The 21,887-nt window shown below is 44.6% G+C and overlaps 1 protein-coding gene across 9 annotated transcripts in view; it reads left to right on the plus strand.

The window, feature by feature from the left end:
* Positions 1–21,887, plus strand: part of ARHGAP26 (Rho GTPase activating protein 26) — a 451,541-nt gene that overhangs the window by 132,994 nt on the left and 296,660 nt on the right. For all 9 annotated transcript variants that reach the window (XM_045183872.2, XM_045183873.2, XM_045183874.2 and 6 more), the window contains 4 exons: positions 5,800–5,895; positions 7,501–7,562; positions 13,835–13,906; positions 20,485–20,586. In XM_045183872.2, coding sequence (XP_045039807.2) covers positions 5,800–5,895; positions 7,501–7,562; positions 13,835–13,906; positions 20,485–20,586 — 332 coding nt within the window. The remainder of the gene's footprint in view (positions 1–5,799; positions 5,896–7,500; positions 7,563–13,834; positions 13,907–20,484; positions 20,587–21,887) is intronic.

Here is a 21,887-nt window from a genome sequence, read left to right on the forward strand (position 1 = left end):
GAGGGCTGGCCCTGTCTTTTCTCCTTGAGTCTTAGCACACCTTCTCTGATACAGTTAATCGCCACCTAGTGGCCACAGGTAAGACCATGCATCACAGAAACCAGATGAACGCTATGAGGGAATTTTGTTCTATTGTAAGATTTGAACATGATCTGTTTTCCTTTTTGCTCACATAATGCAGGGGTTCATGCTGTAGAATTCCCTTTAACAAGGGAACATCACTTGCGCTTTTTGTACTTGAGCAATGGAACTAGGTTTACAATGCCACTTGCAGACTTGGGGCAATGGTGAGTAGGGGGAATGCAGAAACAGAGTTTCTGATAGGACGAGTTCTGTCTTGCCCAGATACAGGGAAAGAGAAAAGAAGGGTCTCTGGGAACTCTTTCTTCATCTCTTTTAGCTCCAGGCCTGGGGACATGCTGGGGCTGAAAGGGGACACATGACTGTGGCTGAACGCTGCTGTGTTTGTTGCTCATTTCTCCTGGTCCCTTGGTGTAGAGAAAGTTTTGCTTTCTGTGCTTGCTGGTGGCTCTCTCTGCAGCTCTGTGGGAACTTTCCTCAGTAGACAGAACCAAGAAAGGTGGTTTTATCTTAACAATAAGCAGATTCCTATGTATACATGTTCCAATCAGACTTACATAAATTAGAAAGTTTCTCCTACTATACCTAATCTACTTTTTTTTCTCCCCACTTGTCAAGCATAGAATCAGGAAGTTCACCTTTGGTGAGTGTAATGAACTAGTGGAGTGCCCAACTTCCCCTCTCCTTTGTTCTTTCTGTGGTCCCTGTTCTCTGCAGTATTCTGAGGATACAGGGGTGAGCATGAAGGGACACAGTCCTCATCCTTATGGAACTTACTAGTTGGGAAGATATTAATCGAAGACTTACCTGAACAATATGATATTGCTATGAAGAAGAGTTGCATAGAACTCAGGATGTGAAAATAGGATAAGGTTTGGCCTGGTTAGAGAAGTCAGGGAAGACTTCTTGGAGGAGGGAACCCTTATGCTGAGGGCTGCAGGTAGGAATAGGGTACATTCCAGGAAGTGGCAGAGGCCAGGATGTCTGGGACCCAGAGAGGGAGATAGGGGGCTCAGGCCCTCCAAGGCCTCTCAGGCCTTCAGAGGGTCCTTGTTCATTGTCCCTAGAGCTCTGGGAAGCAGTGGTGGAGGATTGACTGGAGGGACAAAAGTGGGTGTGGGGAAACCAGAGAGGAGGCTGTTGCAGTTATCCTAGCAAATGGGGGTATTTGGTTTAGGGGTTGTTGATGATAATGTTGGGGATGAGTGAGCAGAATTGAGATGCTTAGGAGGCCAAATGTACAGACTTGCAAAGGACTGCACTGTCAAGGATGACACGTAGGTGTCTGACTCGTGTGGTGGGATGAATGGTGGTGCCCTTTACTGAACTGGGGACACAGAAAGAGGCCCTTAGTTGGCTCCTTTGGGAGAGGGTAGGAGAGGAAAGATAATTTGGTTCTGTTGAGTTTTACCTGGGCATGTGGTTGTGGATTAAAGCTGTAGTCTCTTGGGGGCTGGCATCCATCTCTCAGCTCCCACCATCATCCTTTCATCTGGGGAATGTTAGACAATCCACGTGGAAGCCAACCTGTATGGCTGTGCCTTATCAAATCAGCACCACAGGTTCTAAGGGCCACTTCCCAGCCCTGTCCTAGGCACGAAAACATTATGAGATGAAACCACTCATGGGTAGTTCCAGAATCATCCCCCACACAAGATGATAAGGCGCTGAGGGTACACATAATTGGTTTTCAGAGAAGGGGGAGATGAGCAAGGCCTGGGGACTTGAGGATTCTTGCGCTTTAAGCAGCCAAGATGCCAATCCTGTTGCAAGGATTTTCCTTGACAGTGGGTCTTTATTAACTAATCAGTTTTAAGTCCAGGGAGGTGTGACAAAGTAGCAGAAAATTTTAAGGGTAGTTATATGAAATTTTGGTGATGTTGGAGGTCAGAGAAAGGCAATAGATGCACTGAAAATAAATGTAATTGTATGGTTTCCTCAAGTCCCTCATTATGTGGGTGTTCATATGCTGCATGTTTGTGTGTATGCATGGATATGTGTATGCACATGCGTGTTAAGTTGTACAGAAAAGGAAATGGCTAGACTTGTGGTATTGCTGGTAAAATTTGTGTAGATTAAGGACAAAAAGGAAATTGCCTAATTTGTGGTAAATTAAGGTAGATTCTAACTTTTAAAAAATTATGATAAACCTTGTTTTACTGTAAAAAAGGATTATACTTAGCTTAACTTTTCTTAAGCTCTATGCAGATTACTATCTGCTGTGGCAGAGTATGGCATCTCCAGGAAGAGAAGGGCACTTTCCTCTGCTCCCCTAGTGAGCAGACAGCAGCCCCTCAAGGCCAGGTTTCTAGCTGCTTCCATATATATCTCTTACCCACCTGGTTTCCTCACTCGGAGGCAGAGACTTCTCACTCTATAAAGCGGATACTTGTCCTCCCCAGAGGCTGCCAGGCATGACCTCTCTCCACTCTGGCCAGCATTCTGCCTTTCTAGCAACAGTAAATATTATTGACTCTGCTTGGCTCTTAGCTGGTGGGTCTCGCACTGCCTGAACATGAAACAGTGGGGTTATGTGAGCAGGGTACCACGAACCTTGGCACGCACCCAGCACCAACACCAGCCTCCTCCTTCTCCCTTCCTCGTACTGAAAGGTGCACGCTGGGTTCTTGTGTGCATTAGAGTGAAGACTCCAGAAGTTAAGTCTCCATGCACCTGCTTATCCAGGGCGATCATCTACATAAGATGCCACCCATCCTTTTGGGTTGAAGTAGACAAGAAGTAGTGACTTTTTTTTTTTTTTTTTTGATGTCCTTTTCATTGTCCTCAGTAGCAGAGGAGGGGTTTATCTTAGTGGAGTGAGGCAGCATGGTGTAGCCACATGCTATAAGGATATCAGGTCAGAAGACTTGATTGAGTCATAGGTCCCTTCTGTAGACACTGTGTGTTTTTACATCAGTCCTTTAATTTCTCCAAGCTTTCATTCATTACAGGTAATGATGATTACCTTCCCTGGGTCCTGTTGTTGGAGGATTTATATATTAGGGAAGAATAGTCCAGCTGTGCCTAGAACTGAAGCTTACAGTGTAGAGTGCTTATACAGTGCGCCTCACTGGATCTCCTGACAGCCCGATGGGGTTAGGTAGGGCTGACAACTGTCAGATGAAATGACTGAGGCTTTATGACTAACCCTGGGTTAGTTACATATCTGGTAAATGATGGAGCTGAACTTGAATCCAGGAGCCAGTGGAGGTTGGGGTGAGGGCCATAGGCTGTGGAAGGGGTTGATCAGTATATAATCAGAACCCCATGCAGTGCAAGTAGGGGAGGGAGGTCTTCCAAAGCAAGCTTGACATGCTGTGCCAAAGACGGGGGAGTGGGTGTTGAAGAAGCAAAACAACAGGTGTCCCCTGTACCTTTACAGAAGGATCTCATGAGTCATTCAAGCCCATGGTGAGTTCCTTTTCAGATTCCAGCAATTGGGATTCTCACTCTACCCAGCTGTCCTTACTGGCCTACAGCCCAGTATTGACTCCATACCAGTACTCATTACCTAATCTTCCATCAGGGGGACCGGCCTCTTTATCAGCTTTGTGGGGCCCACATTGCTTCTCAGGTTTGTGCTGCGGTGGGGTGTGCTGTGTGGCACTGGACAATGAATTCAGGTTACTTTCCAGTCATAAGTTCCTGGCTAAATGGGTCCTCCTGTGAAAAGGCCCCACAAAGGCCCAGTTGTACAGTATGAGCCACTCCTTGATCCTCATTGCAGCTGCCCCTGGCAGCACAGCTCTTCAGGTGCGTGCTGGGAGCTTTCCTGAGCCTGGCTTATGTTTCACCTTTTTCTACTTTGTTGAGAAGATTGTCCAGCTTGAGTGTTTCTTGCCCTACTAGGGAGGCACAGGAGGATCTTTAGGTGGATAGAGAAGCAGCCCTGTTCTTACTCTTTGCTCGGGCCTTTGTGAATTCTGATCGGGGGAGCATTCTGACTGAAATGACACAGCGTGCAACCATGCCCACATTCCATGCACTACACACTTCGGTTCTCTTAGAGGGCTTTGTCTTCCACTCTGAAAAGTTACCATTCCTTTTTTATTTTTTCCCATCCTGCCTGCCTGTGGCCTCCTCTGTCCTTTACACAGTGTTCTGACTTTCAGATGCATCTGTTTCTTTCTTGCCAGGAGTGATTTGTGTTCTCAGGGATATCCTTAGCCTGCGTTGGCCAGTTCTAAGAGATGCCTGATTCTCCTGCCAGCATCTTTGGACTTTCTGCCCAAGGACCATTCCATTAAAATGACTGAACCAGAAGGAGACTGGAGACTATTGGCTGTTGGCTCCTGTGTTCTCCTTCTCCACTCCGACTGCCTTCCTCTTTTGGTATAGAGCAGAGGACCTTGTACAGAGCACAGCTAGCTCGAGACCTGTGTCATCTGAGCCACTGGGAGGGCAGCCTCAGAGCAGGAGCTGCTGGTGTCCAGTGTGGCACCCTGGGCCCCAGACCTGAGACCGGGACGCCAGCTGGGCTGCTCCACTGCTAGCCATTGTTTGGAATGAACACTTAGATCTGTGAGCTGAACATGGGGGGTTGGATTTGTATAAAATCGAAAGATGGGAAAAATCTAACTGTAACCTCAAGGGATAGATCTGGGAACTAAAAGAGACAAGTGCTGAGGATCATGGGTGCTTTTATCCCACTAGGTTATGTTGATCTGTGAAGCCAGAATTCTCCCATCTCCCCCCCACCCCCCAAATATCTTATTAAAGCCAGGCCTTGTTGCCAGTTATGCCTCATATTTCCCTCCTCTGGGAATATGAACATAATGCCATTTCCCCTTCAATGAGGGGAATTTGGAGGAGGGTAATTTGAATGATTAGCCTAATCTGCAGGAAGGCTGCACTTGGAATTAAGTTAAGCACATTTGTACTGAGCAGCCGTGCCTGTCAGGCCACTGAAAGGTACCTTGGTGGTTTTGTACCTTTAACAGAAGCTGAGGGTTCATGGAAGGATCATCGGCTTTTCTTACTGACTTAAATGAAAACTTTTTAAATTTGACAAGGTCTCCGAGAGCTTTCTCTGTAGATAGCATGTGTGGGGTTATACCATGTGTGGGGTTACCCCAACCCCACACATTGCCAGGGCTTTGTTCTCATGGCAGTGGTGGAACGTGGTGACCCAGGGAGATAGTTCAGGCAGAAATTTGTCAGGCTGGCCAGCCCCTCTTCTTGAGAGGGTTCTGAGAACTCAGGCCTCATGCGTACTTGAGTTGGAAGAGGAAGTCCAGGTCCTCCTGTGCCGTGGGGACAGGGCAGTTTCAAGCAGTTTGCGGTATGAGTTGGGCTAGGGGAAGGTATTATTGGGTCTGATGTGGGGCAGCTTCACCGACCACATGGAGGGCCAGGAACAAAGCCCACGTGGAGGGCTGTAGATGCTGACGCCACACTTCCTCCCTGACTTCCTTAGGCAAGTGGATTCCCACCTGTATCAAATGGAGAAGACAGGACTTGCTGTGTAGCTTGGAGGAATTAGAAATAGGGCTAGAATTGTCCAAGCAAATGCAACAAACACACTAACTTCTAAAAGCAGCTCAGCATTTCATGTTATAAACAATATGTACTATCTTGAATTCACATTGTTTTGTACTTTGAAATGAACTCAAGAAGAAATCTGCTGCCTGCTGTAGTAGTGGAAGGATTAAAAAGTGTAGCAAATTGGAAAGCCAGCTTATGTCAGTAATTCATGTTTCTTATTCTTTTTCTTGCTAGATTTGTCTTCAGCGAAGAGGAAATTTGCAGATTCCTTAAATGAATTTAAATTTCAGTGCATAGGAGATGCAGAAACAGATGATGAAATGTGTATAGGTAAGTCATAACTGTGCTGTTTATCACAACTTTCAGTGTCCTTACTGAGCCTTTTTCTGGGAAAAGGAAGAATCTAAGTGTTATAAATTAAGAAATCCATACTAACAGAGGAGGGGACAGAGTTAAGTGAGGATCAGGGGTTTGGGGCTGTGCTGGGCTTCTTCTTGGAGCTCTGGGATTGCCTCTTTCACTCTCCTCCTGCAGGAGAAATCTTGAAGGTTTGCGGTGGGGCTTTCCTCTCCAGCTTCCTTTAGTGTTGTGCTTCTGGCTGGTTTTGTGCCATTCTTCTCACAACCACAGTGCTGAGAACTTTGAGCAACAGCAGAACTCAGGTAGATGAGGGAAGAATTAGATCAGAGGTTGCAAATGCTAGCTCATGGGCTGAGATCAGAATGCAGTCATGTTTTCTTTGGCACTCATTGTTTAAATTGAATTACCATACAAATTGAATTTATCCTAACATTTCAGTTCTCTAGCTTCTTTGAAAATTGGAGAATCTAATCAGCTGGCCCCACATTCTGTCTGGCAACAGCTAACTAGGGCTATGTTGCTGCTGTTGCCTTTGAAAGGGGAATGGAGTTCAGTGTCTAGCTCACAGTAGTCCCCACCTCTCCCTTTTGTTTCTTTAACAAGAGACTGGTGGTGGGGTTACTATTTATCACCTAACTGTGCTGCTTCACTCTTCACCATCTTCTGTGTGGTATAGGCGGCATGGAGGACAGAGGATTTGCAGTGTTAAAGAGACCTTTCTTTGCCAGGGCCTAGTCACTGCACTTTGTTCGTCTTACCTTGGACGTCTTGGTTGACTCCATGAAGTGAGCACGAATTCAGAATGTTCCATTGAATGAAGTCATCAAGTGTTCATCGGGTCCCTATTGCCATGCAGTGCACCAGGAGCTGGGGATGAGCAAAGGCGGTTGGGAGATAGCTGAGAGCAGTGAAACCGCATCACTGTGGTAAATCCTGAATACATGGATGCTTTTCCCACATTACACAGGTGTCCCAAATATCCTCAGGGCTATTGCACTTAATGCCTATGGCCTTTGGGAATAATTCTAGAGAAGGAGACTGTCCCCATCTGACCAGCATTCTACAGGCTGTATTGCATTAATAAGTGGCTTGGGGACTCAGGAGGAGCCCAAGGAGAAGCCAGAGATGGGACTTCCGGTGCCAGCAGCACTGTTTGTTTAGTTCTAGTGCCAAAGAAAAGGTTGGATTCTGACGCAGCCCCACAACAAAGGGTGAGGAGGTCAAATCCTGGGCAGGAAATCCTTCAACTCTTAAGCGGAACTCTGCCCCTTCCAGCCCGGGGTCTGGGAGCCAGCCAGCATCTCATCAGTCCTGGGTACTCTCAGGAACAAGCCAGTTTTTTCCTTGGAGGAAATCCTTCCCTAGCTAAAGTGCCAGGTGGAATTAACATGCATTTCTGGGTCATCCTTAGTGATTAATGATTAAAAGATAAGGGGAGCCTTGGGGGGGGGAAAATGACTTTAGGCTTATGTATGTGCCAAGGGATTTCAATCCATAACAAGATAGCTGTATTTGGAAAGGCTCCCAAGGGCCCATTACTTAACTTCCATCTCACGGCCCCTTTCCCTTTTCCAGCAAGGTCTTTGCAGGAGTTTGCCACTGTTCTCAGGAATCTTGAAGATGAACGGATACGGATGGTGAGTACAGCTGGGCCACTCTTGGTCCCAGACAGTGTGGTCATGTCTAGGGAGCATGGGATTTGTTATCAGAAGAAGTAGGTTTGAGTCCAGGCTCTGCTACTTGAATGCTTTGAGCTCTTGAGCAAGCCTCATCTTCTCATCTTTGCAAGGCTTGGAGCCTTTTGTAAAAAATAGGATATATTTACTAGGATAACTTGAGAATGACTTCACTGTAATGTGTATACATAAGACATATGTCTTCTGGGTATATCTTTACAGTTATTTAACTCTTTGGGGCCTTACATTTTCTGTTGGCAGAATGGGAATGGAGGTGCCCTGCTTTGCAATTATACCCCATCCCTGCCCCCCCATCAAACTTATCCAAGAGCTCTTGGAGGGCAGGGTCACTCCTTCACCTTTAATTCCCAAGCACCTAACACAGTGCCGGCCATGTGGCAGGCACCTAGTAAATGGGCATTTAGTAAGTGATGGGAGCTCTAAGAAGTTCATCAAAAAGAGGCACTGTAAAATTCAAGAATCAAAGGCTGATATTCAGGTTCTTAAGAGATCTCTTTTGCATTAGAATTTATTCTGATGTGGTTCAGCATTAACAGATGAGGGATTCCACATCCCCAAGTTCTTTGGCTCCTTCCAAATCAGACTGAGGCCTAATTTGAAACCCCCTGCTGGCTGCATGCTGATTTGTCCCCAGAAGGGCTTCTGTGTTGGAGGTGGTGCTCCAGAGGCCCTGGGAAGAATCTGTTAATGAACTTTTTTTTTTTTCTCTTTCCATACTAACAAGTGATGGCTTGAGACTAAATTTCCTGTCTTGGTCAGCTTAGGCTGCCAAAATACCATGGCCTGGGTGGCTTAAACAATAAACATTTATTTCTCACAGTTGTGGAGAATGGGAGTCCAAGATCAAGGGGCCGACTGATGTGGTTCCTGGTTGAGGGCCCTCTTCCTGACTTGCAGATGGCTGCCTTCTTGCTGTTGCCTCACACGGCAGAGAAAGGGCAGGGAAGCTCTCAGGTCTCTTCTTACAAGGGCACTAACCCCATCAAAAGGACTCCACAGTGGCCTCATGATCTAATTACCTTTCAAAAGGCCCCATATTCAAATCTGTCACATTGTGGGTAATAAAAGACAAATTAAAGCATATTTATTTGAGCAAAAATCAAATCAAATTGGGTAGCACCAACCTGGAAGTAGTTAGGAGTTCTCTACTGCCAGGAGCTAAGAGAAAGACTTTTATACAGAAGATGTGGAAGCAAAGCAAGGGAATGATTTAATTGGCTGTCGATTAGGTAGTTGCCTTATTTCGGAAAGCTTGGTTGTTTGTGATTGCATGTTCTTAGGTTTTCATTTCTTAACCTTGAGGCATTCACAGGCTTAGGTTTTAGGTTGCTGATACAGGCTACTAAGTCATTAGAGCCACCTCAGTTTAATGGCCTTCTCATTTAATTTGCCAGGGTTAGGGCTTCAATACATGATACTTTTTGATGGGGGGAGGGGTGCAGTTTAGTCCATAGCTTCTACCAAGACATTGTGTAGCCATACATTCTCTATTTTAACCCTCATGATGACTCCGAGGTGGTACCTATCTCATACTTACTGTCCAGGTGAAGGTATCGCAGTTTACAAAGGTTAAGTAGCATGCCCAAGATCACACAGTTAATAAGTGGCATGGTCTAGATTCGAACCCAAGTGTGTATTAAACCAGAGAATGTGGGCATTTCTTTAAAACTCCAAACAGAGTAGAAGCCTCTCACCTTCTGCTCTGTAGTGAGTCATACTGCTTTCCTCCATTGCTCGTCGCTGGGTGCTTGAACCAGAATTGGGAGTGGTGGTGGCGGCGGCGGTGGCGGCAGTGGCGGTGGCGGCCACAGCAGGGTTGCTGGGGGTGGAGAGAGGGGAAATCTTGTGTTTGTGCACATGCTAGTGCCTGAGAAAGGGAAGTGATTCTTTAGAGTCTGATTCTTGGCCAAGTCGGTATTTGAGGTGGGCGATGTGGTGAGCAAATCATGATAATACCCTGCAGATTGCTATGGCCTGCAGTGAGGGAACAATGATCAGATTATATTTTTCAGCTTGATCTTGCAATTTTATTATTAATGTCAGTGAATCGAATTCCTACTGTCTGCATCTGAGTAGATGGCTATCACAAGCCCCTTCTCTACCTCCTCGCCCTGTGATGGCTTCATCATCAATTCATCTCAGCTGAGCAAAGCTGTACCTTCTTTGGGAAGCCTTCCCTGACACCCCAGGATATTTGGCCATCCTTTGTATTTTCTTAATATCTACTTCATGCCTCTGATTCTGCATTTGGCACATTGTGTCCTGGTAATCACGGCACGTGTCCTATAGTAAATGAGTTCACGAAGGGCAGAGAATAGGCTACCGTGTCCCCAATAGTAGCACAGTGCTTGGAAGAGAGTAGAAATTATAGTTATAGAATCACAGACCCAGATAGACCTTATTCCTCACCTCTGCAGCCCCTCATTTGACAGATGAGACAGTTGAGGTCTTATGAAGGCTGGTAGTAGGTAGTAGAGGATTAGGGCAAGGACTTGGGCATCCTGATTCCCAGGTGAGCAGTTACTGCTTTCATATATTTAGCATCTACCTAGGACTGGATTCTCAATCATGGATGCCCTTTGGAACAACTTGAGTTCAAAATATACTGATGCCCAAGATGAAGTATAGAGTTTCTGATTTAATTGGTCTGGAGTGAGGCCTGGACATAGAGGTTTTTAAAAGCTCCCCAGGTGAGCTTAACATGTGGATAAAACTGAGAACCACTGACTTAGGGGCTCAGAAACCATTGTGAGCCTTAGAGACTTATACTTGATTTGTAGAAAAGACTTATAACAAGTGAGCCAATTAAGCCACATCAGATAACAATAAAAATCAAACAAATTAACATTGCAACACTCTAGTGTTGCTCTCTACTAGAATAAGTGGTCCCAAAATTGAGAAAAAGGCAAAAGGCAATAAATTTGGAGATCTGCCACCTTCTGTCCCTCATTTTGTTCAGTTAGTTCTCTCTGTGTCCATTTATGGCTTCTGGCATTTACTCTGTTGATTTCATTGCAATAGACATGCATGTGATTTAGAAAAATAATGCTTTGTTGAGATGAGATTCCTTTAATAATTAGTTGAGCAAGGAGTAAGCAGTGAATGACTTAAGAGGAAAGATTGTAAAATACTGTACTGCTTTAGAAAAGGCCATGGAATCTTGGAGCTGGAACAATCCAGCCCACTCATTTTGTAGACGAGGAAATTGGAGCCCAGAGAGGTTAAATGCTTTGCCCATGGTCACACAGTTGGCAGCTAATCAAGAAATCACTCATTCATTCATTTAGTCATTGAAAAATATTTGAGTGCTCCTTTGTTTCAGCACTCTTCTGTGTTTTAGGGGGAGTGGGGGACAAGAGAGCATTTACAAGATGGTGTGTGTGTGTGCACACGTGTTTGTGTGTAGTGGAACACCAGAGAACTTTAGCTGGCTTATGTCTTCTGAAGAAAACATTTGGTGGGCTGGTGGGAAGTTTCTTTAGAATCTGTTGGTAGTTATGGCCGACCTTTAAGCCGAAATGAATTGCAGTAAGTAATGAGTCGCTCACATAAGGATTTAGGGACAGGGCATCCGAGTTAACAGCGAAATACAAAAGCCTGGAAGTGGGACAGGGTTGGAACGTTTGAGGTGCCTTCGGGTGTTGGTGTGGTTGGAGTGCAGGACCTGAGGGGGTGGGGCTGTGAGATGGAATGGAGAGGCAGCCAGTGGTCAGTAGACACAGTGTCGTCATCATAGTCCAGTGTTGGTAGGGCCACACAGAATCTGGCTGGAAGGTTTTCGTGCCACCAGATGTCAAAGATGCTTTCTGTTTGTAATCCAGACTCAGTGTTGATCTGCTTTAAATGTATCTACTTAAATATAACTTGAGGGAATGAGTAAAATACAGTATGTCACTTGAAGCTTGAAATTTAGATCCTACCATGTTACTAGTTTCCTTCCACCTTCGGATGATTGTTTACATTTTTAGAGATCTTAATTTTTATTTTATTTTATTTTTTTATTTTGGTTTTTTTAAAACATATTTATTGATTATGCTATTACAGTTGTCCCATTTCCCCCCCTTCGCTCTGCTCCATCCTGCCCACCCCCTCCCTCCCACATTCCCCCCCTATAGTTCATGTCCATGGGTCATGCATATAAGTTCTTTGGCTTCTACATTTCCTACACTATTCTTACCCTCCCCCTGTCTATTTTCCACATACCATTTATGCTACTTATTCTCTATACCTTTACCCCCTCTCTCCCCCTTCCACTTCCCTGTTGATAACCCTCCATGTGATCTCCATTTCTGTGGTTCTGTTCCTGTTCTAGTTGTTTCTTAGTTTGCTTTTGTTTTTGTTTTAGGTGTGGTTGTTAATAACTGTGAGTTTGCTGTCATTTTTACTGTTCATATTTTTGATCTTCTTTTTCTTAGATAAATCCCTTTAACATTTCATATAATAAGGGCTTGGTGATGAGGAACTCCTTTAACTTGACCTTATCTGAGAAGCACTTTATCTGCCCTTCCATTCTAAATGACAGCTTTGCTGGATAGAGCAATCTTGGATGTAGGCCCTTGCCTTTCATGACTTGGAATACTTCTTGCCAGTAAGGTCTCTTTTGAGAAGTCAGCTGACAGTCTTATGGGAACTCCTTTGTAGGGAACCGTCTCCTTTTCTCTTGCTGCTTCTAAGATTCTCTCCTTCTCTTTAATCTTGGCTAATGTAATTATGAAGTGCCTTGGTGTGTTCCTCCTTGGGTCCAGCTTCTTTGGGACTCTCTGAGCTTCCTGGACTTCCTGGAAGTCTATTTCCTTTGCCAGATTAGGGAAGTTCTCCTTCATTATTTGTTCAAAGAAGTTTTCAATTTTTTGTTCTTCCTCTTCTCCTTCTGGCACCCCTATAATTCGGATGTTGGGATGTTTCAAGATGTCCTGGAGGTCCCTAAGCCTCTCCTCATTTTTCTGAATTCTTGTTTCTTCATTCTTTTCCGGTTGGATGTTTCTTTCTTCCTTCTGGTCCACACCGTTGATTGGAGTCCCAGTTTCCTTCGCATCACTATTGGTTCCCTGTACATTTTCCTTTGTTTCTCTTAGCATAGCCTTCATCTTTTCATCTAATGTGCGACCAAATTCAGTCAATTCTGTGGGCTTCCTGATTACCAGTGTTTTGAACTGTGCATCTGATAGGTTGGCTATCTCTTCATTGCTTATTGTATTATTTCTGGAGCTTTGATATGTTTGTTCATTTGGACCACTTTTTTTGTCTTGGCGTGCCTGTTATGTAAAGGGGCGGAGCCATAGGTGTTCACCAGGGTGGGGTATCGCTGGTCACTGCGCTGTGACGCTGTATATGGGGGAGGGGCCGAGAGGGAGCAATGGTGCCTGTTCCACTCTCTGCCGGATTTCAGTCACTCCCTCTGCTACCCACAATCAACTTGGGCCCCTCTGGTTCTGGTTCCCGAGTGGGTGAGCTTGTACACGCTCTAGGCCCCTGTGGGTCTCTCCAACAAACTCTCCTGTGAGGCTGGGAATTTCTCCTGCTGCCACTTCAACCCCCATGGGTGTTTTCAATCAGAAGTTTGAGACTTATTTCCCCGAGCTGGAGCCCTGGGTTGTGCAGTCTGTCTCGCTCCCCAGTTGTTCCTCCCGGTTTATCTATGCGCGAATGTGGGTCTGTGGGGTCTGCTAGCTGTCGCACTGCCTGCCTTGTTCCACAATCAGCCACCTTGCTAGGTCCACCAGCCACGCCTCCTTGCTGCGAGTTCTTTCCGCACCCCCCCCCCCCCCCCCCGCCCATCTCCGCCCCTCCTAACTGTCTGAATGAATGTTTCTTCTTTATCTCCTTGGTTGTTGGACTTCCATACAGTTTCGTTTTCTGGCAGTTCTGGTTGTTTTTTTGTTTTAAAGTTGTTGTTGTCCTTCTTTTGGTTGTACGAGGAGGCACAGTGTGTCTATCTACTCCTCCATCTTTGCCAGAAGCCTTAATTTTTATTTTTAAAGAATTAGTTTTAATCAGGTACAGGAAGAATACCATGTTTTGAACTGATGACTAGATTTTGATTTGACATGCTGTCAGGTTAAGTATTGTGAACAGTTACTACACGCACAATATTGCTTACTCGAATTTTATGTTGAGACAGGGGAGGTATTTGGTGCAAGAATTGCTACCTCTTTACTGATACTGCTCTTCTGTGTCCTCTGACTCTGTCCCATTCTGTTTTTCTTCACCAGATTGAGAATGCCAGTGATGTGCTCATCACGCCCTTGGAAAAGTTTCGGAAGGAGCAGATTGGGGCTGCTAAGGTGAGAATTTTACAGTTCTTCTTCTTGGATTTTAGGGAAAGAGGTCTGGAAAACACACCTGCTTCAGAAAATCTAAGCCCACTGTGTTCAGAAAACCTTGGGCAGGTAAGCCTGGCACGTAGCTCATCTGTTCTTCACAAGTGTCTGAACATAGCCTGAGTGGTCACCCCCAGAGCAGTCATTCCAGTGTTTTGTTCTCTAATCATTTTGTGCTAGTTCATAAATCATCCAGTAGTAGAGACCACGCCTCCTTCGTGTTAGTAGATAGATAGTTGTGTGCTTGGACAACGTGGGAGCACAGATCCAGGCCTCGGAGCCTAGAACATGGGTTACAAATAGGGCCCTGTGGGCCTGGCATTCTGTGCTTAGCTCCCTTTTGCTCTGTGTTCACATGAGCCCTTTCTTGATAGATCTTTAAATTTTTCAAGAGAAATAAGAAAGTCAGAGTTTTATATGAAATCGCCTGGTTGATAAAAAATTGGCAGATCATTAAAAAAACATATTTTAACACATTGTGCAGGTCAAAAAGTGGGACTGCTTCAGCCCAGAGGTCACCATTTGTTATCACTGACTTGGAGTGACAGTAGCCCAAACATGGCCAATTCTAGTGTTACTGAAAAGACCGCAAAGGGAGTCTTGTTCTTTTTTAAGAGGGGGATTCTCCCGGGTTCCCGTGTCCTGTGAGAAATGACTAGGAAGCCCTAGCCAGTTTGACCTTCAGTGGAGTTTTAGAGACCACCTGCAGGGAAGGTGTTTTCATTGGAATCAGTGAAAGCAAGAGGATTTTCAGGATTTTTTTCCTGCTTTTCCAGAACTGTCTTTGAGCCAGTCCCTTGCGCCACCTGCAGGGTGTTTGGGGCAGCGTCACACTCTTAACCCTTTTAGATGGATTTTATACTCAGTTGTGTAATGGCCTTGAGAAGAGCCTGTAGGCGGGAAAAAGCCCAAATGTAAGAAGTGGGGCCTTCTCCCATCATTCCCCCTCTCCCAAGTGCGTCTGCTTTCTGAATGGGAATAAGGGCCTGAAAGAGCAGATGTTCAGTTCAGTCAGGGTTTTTCATTCTTTGAAGGAGGGACCACGGCAAAGATTTTTCTTTAAATTCTACAGCACTTTTCTGCCAATTTTACAGTTTGCATTTATGAAGCAATTGGGGGTTATTGGCTTTGTATCAGAGACTAAAAATTTAAAGGGACGTCTTGTTCCGTTAGGATTTTGTCCCAGACTGTGAGCAAACCCAGCGACAGGCGAGAAAATGTCGTGAATGTCCCACCCCAGTTCTTGCTGACGCAGGCCCAATGAGCAACTTCTCTTTGTGGCCTTGGGGACTGTGCCTCCTTCTCCTGAAAGCACACTGGGATGGCTCTGGAGGTTCTGAAGAGCTTTGAGGCAGTGGCAGAGCGGACCTATCGACTGAGTCATCTTTCCAGTAGTCACTTTTCCCTCTGAGCACAGACGCCTCTCACTCTGGCCTCTTCACTCAGCACTGGTTTGACAGTTATCACAGCACGGAGGAGGCAAGAGGAGCAGAGGAGGGAAGAGGAGCAGAAGTCTCAGTGAGGCTGCCTTTGCATTAATTGATCATAATGACAGGAGCAGGTACTTTTCTAGGTTGGGTGGGCAGGGGCAGGGCTATAGCTGGTGAGAAATATGAGAATTAAAAAATGTAAGAAAAATGGTTGCTTACCAAAACATGTTTCCTCTCACACGTATTCTGTTCACTCACTCCTGTTGAAGAAAGCTGCTTTGGCGTTGGGGATGATTGCGTATCCCTCCTGCTTTGTCATTTATTTTTTCAGTGCACTGGTTCCTCTCCACTGCCTCCCCCCCCAATACATTTACAGTCAAGCCTCAGTTCTCGATTGTCTCCCATTTCAAACATTTTGCTTCTAGACCAAGTTCTGCATAGAAAAAAATGTCTTGGTTGTCGAACAAAACTTTAGTTCTCTACCTGACAACCCTTTCATGTTGATACAGTGGAAGCTTGGTTCTCAAACGTAATTTGTTCAATTTGCAATTGAAGAGTTAGAAAAAGAGGAAAGGTAGGCTATTCCTACTTCACTTATCAAGGAAATGCTTGGGAAATGGGGAGAAATGCAAAGTTTAATTGAGAAATATCACCCTGACATAGTAGTAGCAAACTGAGCGATAAGCTTATTCAGTGACAATGCAGTGTTTCACTTCAGGCAAGTGTTAAAATGCAGGTAAAAACAAACATCATTGGGTAGGTTTTAAATGAGATGGATGCCCAGTAAACCTGAGGCACATTCTTGTGGAGCAAAAAGACTAAAGAGAGAGAGAACCCCAGAAGAAGAGCTACGTGACATTTCTATGAAAGGGGACTCCCCTTCCAAACAGTAACATCCCTCTAGACCTCCACCCTTTTCTCCGTATTCAGTCATCCATAGCTCTCAGCATTGAAGGTGAGGCTGCTGCATATGCAAACTTCCATTTTTACTGTATATTTCATTTTCATTTTGTTAAATTTTCTTGTCCTTTTTGTTTTTGAAGTGTTTATTTGTAGATTAAACAGTAGATTAGAGTTGAACGGTATATAAGTAAGATTAAAACAGTCATCACGGTGGGGGCAGGGTCTGGAATAGATTAATTCAATCTACATTATTTCTAATGAAAAAAGATTTGGTTTTCAAACAAATTGCTTCTCAAACAGCCTTCCAGAACGAATTAAGTTTAAGAACTGAGGTTCCACTGTATATCATAGTAGTATGTGCATTTCAGAGAAAACAAAGGAACAGCCAACCCTCTACACCGGGTGCTCTAGAAAGCAGATTCAAGAGTTGTTAAGAGCCAGCAAGGGCTCTTCAGTGGCCAAGTTCAAGTTTCTGAACTCTGCTTGCATGATGCTAAAATTACCCTTCCTCCTCTTGTCCCCTCTGGTGCTGCTTCTGTTGTTTTAACATGCTGTTGCTACTTTCAAGAATCTACAGTTGGGAGTGTGAGGTGTGAAGGCTGCCAGGGAGGTGGACTCCTGGGCATTCTTGTGCTGGTGTGGCTTCTCAGGAATAGGGCGCCACCCTGCAGCTCGGTGTAACTTTGGCCCTGCGTTTAGAGTCCTGAGTTTGGGTGACTGTGTTTTCCCTGCAGCCACAGCTGGGCTCTGCAGTGAAAGTAGAATAGACATTGGCAAGCAGAGGTTAGGCGTGGGCACTAGAGCTAGACTGCTAGAGCTCAGATCTCAGTTCTGTCACTTGCATGTAAACTTAGGGAGGTTATTGAACCTCTCCATGCCTGTTTCCTGGGCTGTACAATGGGGATCATGATAGTATTTTCCTCATAGAGTTACTACAAGGAAGAAATGAGTGAACTCATATGAAGTGCTTAGAACAGTATCTATCATATAGTCATTGATGTTACTACACTGCGTACACACAGTTGATTCATTAAAAATATGTGAGAGCCTGCTGCGTGCCTGGCCCTGCACTCCGCACTGCCATATGGTGGAGGAGAAGTGCAGATGTGGTTGCTGTACTCGTAGTGTGGCTGGGGAGAAGGACATCAGACACAGAGATTCAGGTACACATATGTGATCTCAAAGTGTGGCAGTGCTGTGGAGGGTTATCTTCCTGGGACACGGGCTGTGGAAAGCAAATGGTGTTCCTGAAAAGAAGGAGGTGGGGTTCAGTGATGGACCTCGTCATTGCCATCACCACCATTTCTCCCCCCCATCTTTGTCACCACCACAGAGATTTATTAAGCACTTTCCATGTACCTGGCACTCTGCCAAGCATTGTATATGGTTTATCTCATTTAGTTGTAACAACCTATGAGGAGGTAGATGTCCTTGTCCTTATTTTATTAGATGGTCTTTGAGCTGAAAGAGGAAACCTGAGTAATGGTCTCATCTAGTCGTGCTTGGTGTGTAGATGAGGGAAGCAAGTCCTGGACAGGGGTGATGATTGGTTTTGAGTCGGTGCGTGTAGAGTTGGAAGTGGAGGATCCTACTTCTGTCCTTTCTCCACTTAGCCACCCACGGTGGATGCCCTGGAAGGCAAACACTGTCATGTCCCTGAGAAACTGAGTAATACCACCTCCTCCCCCATCTTAAGGACATTCTGTAAATCTCAGTAAAGTTATTCCCACAGAGGTCTGGTTGCTATGGCTCAGGACGGAACTGCTTCTTTTTCTCTCACTTCGACTGTTCTCCTGAACATGGAATGTGGAGGCTTGAGTTGCCAGAAAGTCACAGAATTCCAGTGACTTACATTTCCCGGCCTTTTCTCACCTGTGGTTAGCTGGACTATCCTGGCTCAGGGTTCTCCTCTTTGGGATTGGTGACAGGGCTGGTGGAGTGGCTCAGTGAGCATTAAATGGGACTTGGAGCCTTAGCTCAAAGTCACTGGTTTCAATAAAGGAAAAGAGTTGCCTGAGTCAAGGTCTTGTCTGTCCCTCTCAAATTTGAAGGAGTAATGCCTCATCGGGCTTTTCTTCATTTGCTTCTGCGTACTTAATTTTTCTTGTTTGTAAGTAGTCTTTTAAGCACAATTCAGATTTGTAAAAATGGATACGTGTCAGCGAAAATTGGGTAGCTCAGTTGGTTAGAGTGTCGTCCCCATACACCAAAATTGTGGGTTTGATCTCCAGTCAGAGCACATACAAGAAGCAACCAGTGAATGTGTAAATAAGTGGAACAAAAAATTGATGTTTCTTAATCTCTCTTCTTTCTTTCTCTCTCCCTCCCTCCCCCCCTCCTTCCCTCTCCCCTTCCTCTCTCTCTCTCTAAAATCAATAAATAAAAAAATAAAACTGTGTAGATGATAATTCTGCCCACTTAGAATTTTGATGTTCACCACATAAATGACATCGCAGACATCACAGGAACTGGTTGGGGCTTCAGGCAATGACTTCTTTTGAATTTTGTGCCACTTTGGCCCAGAGTGCTCTGTCCAAGGCACTTACTGCTCTCCTGCTCTAAAAGCCTCCACTTTGCTCCTTGCCGGGTCAGCAGGTCTTACCTCATCCCTTGCCTCTCCATCGAGGCCTCCCCCAAGCACCCTATCTGCAGAATCTCTGTGACTGCACCCTGCTTATTTCCTTCACAGCATTTCTGGCAGTCTACCATTACGCTGTTCACTTGTTCAGTGGTCAGTTGTGTTTCTTCTACTGGAATGTCCTCACTGTGGGGGTAGGGACTGCGGCTGTCTTGTATTTTAGTGCCTAAGAGCCCAACACACAGTGGTTGTGTGTTATATCTTTGTTAAATGAAGAGTGATGTCTCTGAGTTTCCTTATCTGGCTGTAAAAGTTTTTCTTCTCTTAAAGGCTTGGGAGTTGCAGGAAAATCTTCTGTGGGCTCCATATAAGTCAAAAGCAGGAGTGATGCACTCAGTAAATTTGATCCTGTTTAGCAGGCCAGTGCCGACCTTCTCCCAGCCCTTTTCCTACCATCCCCATGGGGACATTGAAGGAAGAGACACCTGTGACTATGTCTCAAGTAAGGTTGATACGTGGGCCTTGGAGGCAGCTTGTCCTGGGCTCATGTCCCAGCTCTGTCACTCTGTGACTTTTTACAAGTTAACCTCCTTGGGTCTAAGTTTTTCTTGTCTAAGTTTTTCTTGTTAAATGGGAGATAAAATACAACCTCAATTAATCAGTGATGTGGTGGGACAACAGGGATGATTATGTGTGTTACGATATCTGTTATTTTTCATTTTGAAAGCAATTAACATAGGACAATAAAAATTTCCCAAATGGAGGGAAGAAAATCACACATCACATTGTCTTAACTCAAGTATTTTCATTTAGGTATTTTCCCACCTAATCTTTATGTATAAATATATATACTCTACATAAGATACACCAAGTTTATATCATACTATATTACTTTGCATTATGTGAAGAGCAGTTTTCCATATGGCTGCCTAGCCTTCCCAGTTATGTGTGTTGGATGTTCTGTCCATGAATCATTCCAGATCCTAACCTTGGATGGTGATATTACTGCCACTGTTGCTGCTTCTCGCCCCCACTTTTTTTTTTTTTTACTGATTAATGATGCTGCAGTGAACACATTTGTGAAGATAACATCTTCCTTGTATTGAATTATTCCTTAGCTTAAAGGCCTGTGTGTCATATTATTGCATCAATGGATATTTGGGTCTCGATTAAGAAGAACTTTTTGAACACTATTAAAGCTGGATCTCAGTTAGTCTATAGACTGTCCCATTCCAGCGATTAGTAGATCTTCCTACTTTGAGATTATCTTCATAGGTAACTTTCCTCCTTCGTTTGGCTTTGAACACCCTTGTGAGTTAGAAAGTAGAAATTTCTGTTTCACAGTTGGAGTTCTTAGAAGGCGGAGTCCTGGCCTTGCCTCTGTAAAGCACTGGGAGCTGCCTTGTTTCCGGCATTGTGGTGGCCTCTCTGACAGACACTCAAAGCCATCCGGCCGTTGATGGGTGGTTGCTTGGTTTAATGGGCATTATTTGAAAAGTAGAAGCCGAGTTGTCTGCTGTTGTTCTGTGGTCTGAGGGAATGATGAAGCTGTGAAGATGAGCAGAAAGATCTTGACCCAGGTTGCTTTTATTGCTGCAATGCTTTATTCTTTCTCTTCTCTTTTTTCCCAGGAAGCCAAAAAGAAGTATGACAAGGAGACAGAGAAGTATTATGGTGTCTTAGAAAAACACTTAAATTTGTCTTCCAAAAAGAAAGAGTCTCAGCTTCAGGAGGTAAGAAATTTTACTAGTATCCTGAATAGAGTGTTTTATTTTTACATGGTGCTGCGGATATGTACTGGCTACAATCTGCCAGAAAATCCTAGGTTTGGGAGAGACCTCGGAAACCAGGGCTTTGGTCTGATGCCGGGTGGCTGGACTGCCTTTGTGTCCTCCCGCCCACACCACACCCCTGGTGGCCATCCAGCCTGTGAGAGGCAGAAGAACATATGGCTGGTGAAGCTCACCCACCTCCTTGTTGGGCAGCCCTAAGTGCTAGAATGTGCTTCTTCCTTTCAAACTGGGATCTGTTCTCCTGTTTCTCTCACTCTTTGACCTTGATTCTGTACTCTATTTCCTCACCGTTTGACTTTCTACCTTTTATCAGGGATTTGAAATGTTAGCACCTGAAACACTTTGGTCAACCTTCCTTAATGTTAATTTAAAAAATCTGTTTCAACCAGTACTTGATGGTAGTCTTTTATATTTATTTTTAAAGCAGTACTTTATTGTCACTCCTGTGGTTTGTGGTTTGGTAATAACCTTGTTTGAAAAAAGTAAGTTTTCTGACCTGCCCCTGGCTTTTTGGATGTGTATGGGGTCTTTTTAAGAGTCAGCTTTGACTGTTTTTATTCTGTTCATGGAGGTTTACGTGGCAAGGGAGTTTATGTTCCTGAGAGACAGGATGGTGTCCTGGTGAAATCCAAATTTGGCTACACAAGTGTCATTTTATTTAATTCTTAACAGTTTACTGATCTTCTCAGGTATATATGCTAAAGAGTAGCTATGGTTTTCAGGCTAGACCTCATTCTTAAATTTCCTTTTTTTGTTTTTGGAGCAAATACCACACCAGTACTTTTGTAAAGTGAAAGTTCATATGAAGATGGTAAGGTCAAAAGTGGAAAGATGAAAACAACTCAAGAGTTGGTGGAATCTGAATCCGCTCCCAAGCAGGATTTGTTCCACCTCCTCGGCTAGGGACATGTGGTTCTCAGGACTCTTTGCTCGGATATTTAAACCAGTTGTTTGAGTGACAATGAAAACTCAGCAACGACTTCAGCCACTAGTGTTTATAGTGGACTTTGCAGACCAGTTCTGGCCAACCAGCCAACAGCAATTGAGTACTTGGTGTGAACTGTAGAACGTAGGAAATACTAAAAAGCTTTGTTTGAAGATCTTGTGCCTGAGTAGGGAAAACGAAGCAGATGCATGAGGTGATTCTTAAAAGTAGCAGAGCTACTCAGGTAAACCTTGTCAAATATGATAGAGAAAGCTGAAGAAATACTTATTTTCATTGCCTGGTATATAAAGGCTGT

The sequence above is a fragment of the Desmodus rotundus genome, chromosome 10 (genome assembly GCF_022682495.2).
Source record: "Desmodus rotundus isolate HL8 chromosome 10, HLdesRot8A.1, whole genome shotgun sequence".
Classification (NCBI taxonomy): domain Eukaryota; kingdom Metazoa; phylum Chordata; class Mammalia; order Chiroptera; family Phyllostomidae; genus Desmodus; species Desmodus rotundus.